Raw genomic sequence first — 7258 nt, forward strand, 5'->3', positions numbered from 1 at the left:
AAACGTAAACTGTTTTTGTAAACAGGGCACGAGCTCTATTATTGTTAATGTTTACGATTCACCAGGTGTGTTCAATTGTTAAACTCTGCACACACCACTGAGCACGGAGTTACAATACTGTGAGTGGGTTTTGCTTTCGAACATTTCTACTCTGAATTTTCTGGGTTATAGTTTTAATATTTTTCATTAATACACAACAAAATTGCCACTTTTCTTAAGTATTAAGAATAAAATTAAAATATGTGAAAGCGCAAGGATGTGTCAATCCAACGCGCCCAGAAATTTGAAGTGTTAATAACTTCGAGATGAAATAAGATTTTTATTATATTTTAGTATGAAATGCTATAGGAACATATAAGTCATGAAATTATACAGAAAATTTGAGAAAATATTAACTTCAAATCTGTGTCCAAGCACCTTTAAGCTCTCAAAACAAAATAGGCATCGAAGAAAAATAAATTCATATGAAGAAAGTTTTTGAAAAAGACAATAAAGTGATAAATTATTTATTTTCATCAGAAATCATACAGAACGTTAAAGAGACAAACTGAAGTAACAAACATCATGAGGAAAGTCCACCAATGTGTGATTATCGTCTGACCTGTAAATACAGAAACTGTTCATTACAAACTAACTGTGTAAAAGCCTTACGATGTTCGTAGCATCAAAACGATGTATAAAGAATTTTATGTTGATATAAACATAGTTTAAAGATTAAAGATTGTGATTATAATCAAAACGTAAAAGGAGTAAATGATTGAATGCTCTAAGACTGAATATGAAAATTATCAGACTGATGTCTCCACAGTCCTTTCATCCCTCGGCAAGAAGTTATCTTTCCTAAATTCATTAATAATGTCTCAGACCTAAATGGAATCTAGAAATTGTGTCCAAACATATACATTCGAAAAAAGGCAGATTTGAAGTGCAAAATATCTCCGTAAACATGTATTGTTTTGACACATTTCAAGCTCGTTTAAAAGCGTTTATAAAGCTTTAAAATTTAATTTTAAAAAAACTCTATGTTTGGCATGTCTTAGTTTGTCAAAAATATGAGATTCCGTAATTTATGCTCCTTGTGTCCAGTTTGTTCGAAACCCATGACAGATTTCAGAATTAAGTATGTTCAAGTTTTTTTTTAAAATGAAATTTCTTTTTGTCAAACTTTTTCAATACATGTTTTAACCGAGAGTCTTAAAATTGTACCGCATTTAAATAATTGGATGGCATACAAAATAGTACAAGTATTAAAAAAAATTCCCGTTAAATTTTTTTGATGGCATTTTGATATTGTCAACTTAATGTAATCTATCCGTATTATGACTTGTTTCAGCCTAGTGATAGGGAGATTATTTCATGATCAGGAGGTCCCGTGTTCGAGTATCCTACCTGTCGCCCGCGTCAAGCCGAAGACGTTTAACAAAGGTAGTGACTGTTCCTTCGCTAAGCGCCCGGCACAAGAAGTGAAAGTCACAAAATATTTCCTTTATGGTTATGAATGACCCATGTCTTGTATATATTTTTGGTCATTTACCAAATAAATGACATTATTTATTCTTATCCAAGTGTTCGCTCGGTTCGTAATTGGGATGCTCGGCTTTGATTCTCATTCGTCGTCAAAGCGCCAGACGTAGACATAGGTAATTATTAGTGGCTGTCCTTTCGCCAAGCGCCCGGCACTAGAAATGAAAGTCCCGGGTCTTTCAGAGGAGACATTAAAAGGAGATCCCTTGTCACGGTAGGAGTTGATTCAATAAAGAACCCTCACTGCACAATGAGCCTTAGTAGCGAGTATAGGCTAAATTTGAAGTTTCACCGGTATATGCTGACGTCTCTATATGAGTGAAAATTATTGATCAATCAATCATCTATTACATTAATGTATGTCCTAAATTATAATGCAAAAAATGTATTCTTATACAGTTATTTTGACGAGATCGAAGAAACGCAGCTGGTAATATTTTTCAGTAAATCATGAACGTTATCAAAAGATTATCAGATCAGAAAGACATATGAAACTTGAACAGGTGAATTGAATATATCACTTTAGAATGTAATACTTGTATAGACAATATTGATGTGTAGAGCCTTGCACTGTGTATTCAATGCCTAAATCAGTTGATAAGTGTCGAACTGTAAAGCTAAAAGGGGTTGTTCAACGGGGCTTTTTAACTTTTATATTTTTCGACTCGGTAGATTATCCTGCAATATTTAGGAAAACGCTAAATTTATTTTTTATTATTTCCCGTCAGATATATCAAACATCGCATCCCGTCAGATATATCAAACATCGCCAAAATCAGGCATGATCTGAAAATAATTTGTTTTGCAAAGATACTTACTATTGTTACATGTTATGCCCTCCGTCAGTGGTTTGAACGAGGCTTTCATATAAGAATGGATATAAGTTGTTGCTTTGCCACCACACAAATTTTGGGCCTTGTCATCAATACAGGTCAAAGTTTTGCCTAATAACCTGTGAATTTCATAAAATTCAGATAAAAATCATTTAAAAACTCTTTTTAATGTATTTAAGTATATATATGATAACAAAAAACAGTTCACGTTTATGACGTCATAGTAACTACTGCGCCAAATTGGGATGCCGTGCCATAAAAGGTTCGACGATTCTAAATAAATGCAAATGAATATTCAATATTTTATTGCGGTTCCAAGTAAATTGGTTCACTCGAATACGCTAAAATGATATAGAACTACTAGCCATAATTTCCCGTGCACGGCTTACCTAACCACTGGAATGGATGCAGGAATAACCGTAATCGCTGGAAAAGGGAGCAACAAGTAACCTAGATATCAATGGTGGGAGAGAGATTAACCCTAATCAGTCGAATAGTGTACAAGGACCTACCTTAAATCTCCTTGGTGGGTACAAGACTTACCCTATTCAATCGCACAGTGTTCGAGGACTAACCCATAATTTCTCTGTTGGGTCCGAAGCTTTCCAAGAATCAGTCCAAAAGTGTGCATGGGCTACCCTTATCGGTCGAGACTAACCCTAATATCTCAGGTTTATTCAAGCAATAACTAAAAGTTAAATTACTGGCTTTTCAATTAAGGACAACGGCGTGAAGGATAGACGTCGGATGATTGTGACGTCATAAACATTGATTGTTTCTGCGCACTATCGGAGGAATCCTTTTGAACAAAGTTAATTATTTCATCAGTTTAAACCTTTTATTTTTAAACTTTGACGTGCCAAACCATCACACTTAAGCGCAGCACGTCTCATAGTAAACAAACCATCGGAATTTTGTGAGACCATCGTACTTTGGAGTCAAACACAGAACATATAAGGAATAAACATCACTTCTTGACCATTCACACCTAACATGAGTCCTTTGTCTTTGGTGGGTAAACGGACTAATCCATATATATATATATATATATATATATATATATATATATATATATATATATATATATATATATATATATATATATATATATATATATATATATTAGGGATGTCAAAATATTTATTTTCTTTAGTCGAATATTCGATTGCATTATCCGAACGATAGTCGAATATATTCGAAACTTTTTCGGAATCTAAAATTTTATTTCAAACTTCACTGGTACATGACATATTTAACCCCGAATCCCCTTTTCTTAATTTTATTAAAGAGTGACATCAAATGTTACATACAGATGTTCACATTGACCTAAAATGTGGATAGCGTGTTTATATTTACTAAATATAGACCTCTTATTTCTCCAAAATGTATGATTTCCTCGTCATTCATGTTCATAAATCGGTCTGTAAAATCGGTTTTTTAGGAAGCTCAAAAAAATGACAGTAATACATATTTTTTAAAGCTTATCAAAATGATGGGGGAGGTGGGACACACGGTATCTGTGATAATGTTAAACATTTGAATATACTTTTTGTACCAACTATCAAAATGTCTTTAAAATAGGTAAAAGAATATTAATTTTAAAATAATTATCGTAATGTCCACGGCAATAATGGGTACATGGTATGAGATCAAGTCCAATTAATAATTTTAAAAAGAAAGCGCGATAATTTTATTACAAAATCAACACATTAATTGACAAATAATCCTCGCGGAAGTGAAGCATTTCTAATTACTATACTCTCTACATGTAAAGTCATCATTTTTAATGAGGAAAATTATCTTCTCGACTGCGTCTTAGGAAAGACGGTTTCTTAATATTAGGATGAGAATTCCATCTCTTTATCACTCTTTTATTGAATTTATTTATTCTAATGTCGTTTCGTTATTCTTCGATCGTCGGTCCATTCGACTGATAGTCGAATAGTCGACTATTCGTTGACATCCCTAATATATATATATATATATATATATATATATATATATATATATATATATATATATATATATATATATATATATATATATATATATACCGTAAATCTGGAAATTTTTACGTCGATTTATTTTTGAGAATCTGGTTCAAAAAGCTGTTGATTAATTTTTACGTATCAAAATTTTGCGAATTGATATTGGTGCTAAAATTAAAAAGCGCTTAAAATTTTCATAGCAGTTTATACGTTACGCATGTAGTACATACAATTAATTACGCATGTACATACAATATTAAACGATGCCAACATTTAATAATCGGATTATAAATTACGCATGTACTTACAATAAATTACATTTGTACATACAATGCTAAACAATTCCAATGTTCAATAATCAGATAAAAATATTAGAATTTAAGAGATAAAACATATAAACTATTTAACGTTTTCATAACATTTTAATAAATCACGCATGTAAAAAAAAATATATATAAAACGATGTCAGATTTAACTAACCTTCAGGTAAAAACATTTGTTCTTAAATAAAACAACTGGCCTCTCTTTCTTAGAGAAATAATTTAAAAGAGACATACCGCCTGTAAAACCATCGAACGATGTTGAATGTAGTGAACTCTACAAGGCAGTCCTACGCACGGATTGTCACGGGTAATTATAAGCTTGTAGTATAAACAGATTTCTTAAAATGACCGCTGCTTACGAACACCTGTTAAACTTATTAAAAAATAGCAAACATTTTTGTTGTCATTTTTTTTGTCGTTGATTTATTTTTAAGAAATATATTTTTGCGAATGCAATGCACGCGCAAATTTGCTAAAAATTTATCTACAGCAAAAATTTCCAGATTTACTGTATATATAAACATCGTGATGGTTGTATTGTAGAATTTAAATTACCTGCATTCTTTACTAGAAACATCAGAGACAGTTTTGCGGTTTTCTATTTCGATAAGTTCTGTAAATAATTTCGCACAAGACAGAAGACTGGTTTGATTCACCACAAACTTGTCCATCGCGCACTGAAAGTTTTCTATGAACCCTATTAAATAAAGAGAAATATTTCATCAGTTTAACATTTTATTTTTATTTTTTTTATTTCTTCTATCTATTGATTTTTTTTTATAATTTGATGAGGAAAAGGGTAAAAATGAATACCTATAGCTAATGTTTTGAAAAGATTAAGATATGTCTCCTAACGTGAAGATGCGTTATATAATGTTTTTCGGTATCTTCATCTGTAACGTTTTCATGATATTTGAATTGAAAGTAATACAAATGTATAATAGTTTCTGTTGATATGTTATGTAGAATCGCATTATGCATAAATCTTAGTACCCTGCTTTCCTTCTGTGCATAGGTATTTCTCAGCAGAAATCCTCATGTCCAAGGTTAATGAGAGGCTGTTTGGAGATACACATGATCTTTTCATATCCTGAAGACACGACACTAGCTTCCCCTGGAACCTATTCCATGATAAACAAAAGGCAGAAAGGCTCTATGATGAATATTTCAGTGATGCGCCTGATTGTTTCACAAAAATAAATCAATTTTAACATAGAACTGCTTTTCCTGAGAAACTTTGTTAGAGCATTAACGGTAAAAGATTTAACAAGAGTATTTTACATACCCTAATTTCGTCAATAGCATTTTCAAAAGGATATCATTTATTTCACATGTGCATTTTTGTGAAGTAAAATCAAATTTAAAACAAAATTAATGAAAAAAAATGTGTTCATCTGCATCTTCTTGTTGATTTAGTTTCTTTAAAAAGTTTGGCAATTTAATTTTGAATTTACTTTCATTTTTTTCTTTCTAGTGTTAACTAGAATTAATTATCAACTTACTTGCAATATTCGTTTACGCTGTTTTGGGCATCAACAGTTGTAAGATTTTTTCGTGATTGAAAATTGATCAAAAGCTCGCTGAAAGAACCTTTTGCGTCCACGCATTGAGGCAATGAGTCAAGGTCACATGCATGGGCCAGGCATCCTTTTTGTGCAAAAAATTCAGCAAAAATATTAATCTAGAGACTCGTCGTATTTGGATCTAAACACACACGCAAATAGCAAGAATATTTACAAAATAACACAAATTCTTAAACCTTTTAGGATAATTTAGTTCAACTTACCTGATAAGATACAAAACAGCAGGAAACTCATTTTCTTTAACCAATAAATATTGTTTTAATCTGCTGCTCTAGTGTAATACATATATTCAGATAAATGTATTATGTTTTCTTCCTCAATTTATAGGGGGATAGGAACGGAAACATATTAGGGGTTTACAAAATGCACGGAAATATCAATTAAATTAAAGCATATAACGTAGAGAGAAGCGAATACTTTCATGGCTATGCAGATGTAGGTGCATGTATTTCGATAACTTACAGCAATCGAGATCAAAAATCCAATTAAATATTACTGTGAACAGAACAAACACAGAATCTTGAAAAAAAAATTATAGGTGGGATCAAGTATCTTGGAGGAATAAACATCACTTGTTGACAGGTCACAACTGACATGATTCCTTTGTATTTGCTAGGTAAACGGATTAATTCATATATGTAAAAAGCAGTATGAAAATTACATGTATCTACTCGTATTTTATAAAATAAGTCAACAATCGACTTACGGAGGGATTCTTATCATATTTCTTGTATCTAAAAATTGTTGAAATTTTCATAGTTTCAAGACGACATTATCTAGGAGAACGTGCAAGGTTTTAAATTTGACTTTTATCGAGATATTAGAAAGACGGTTGCTTAAAATTCTAGGAAGTGGAGAGGTGAACTTGTTTTTTAAAAATAAATTAAAAGCTATTATTGCATGTCCTTGTATCCCTAACAGTTTTATGAAATCTTTCGTCTTTTTGAGAAATCACACAAGCAAAATAGTTCGGGACAAAAGAAAAACAAATACTAGTAATACGTTGA

General features: G+C 31.5%; 1 protein-coding gene across 1 annotated transcript; it reads right to left on the reverse strand.

Moving 5' to 3' along the window:
- Nucleotides 1-490: 490 nt before the first annotated feature.
- Nucleotides 491-6481, reverse strand: LOC133201811 (uncharacterized). Its single transcript, XM_061337613.1, has 6 exons — nt 6455-6481; nt 6171-6315; nt 5662-5789; nt 5224-5365; nt 2343-2476; nt 491-601 (listed from the first exon to the last, which is right to left on the reverse strand). The coding sequence occupies exons 3-6, from the start codon at nt 5753-5755 to the stop codon at nt 516-518; spliced, it is 456 nt and encodes a 151-aa protein (XP_061193597.1). The 5' UTR covers nt 5756-5789; nt 6171-6315; nt 6455-6481; the 3' UTR covers nt 491-515.
- Nucleotides 6482-7258: the final 777 nt, after the last annotated feature.

Source organism: Saccostrea echinata, unplaced genomic scaffold (genome assembly GCF_033153115.1).
Source record: "Saccostrea echinata isolate AGI-Se365-2 ecotype Australia unplaced genomic scaffold, CSIRO_AGI_Sech_v1 ptg000045l, whole genome shotgun sequence".
NCBI classification, from domain to species: Eukaryota; Metazoa; Mollusca; class Bivalvia; order Ostreida; family Ostreidae; genus Saccostrea; species Saccostrea echinata.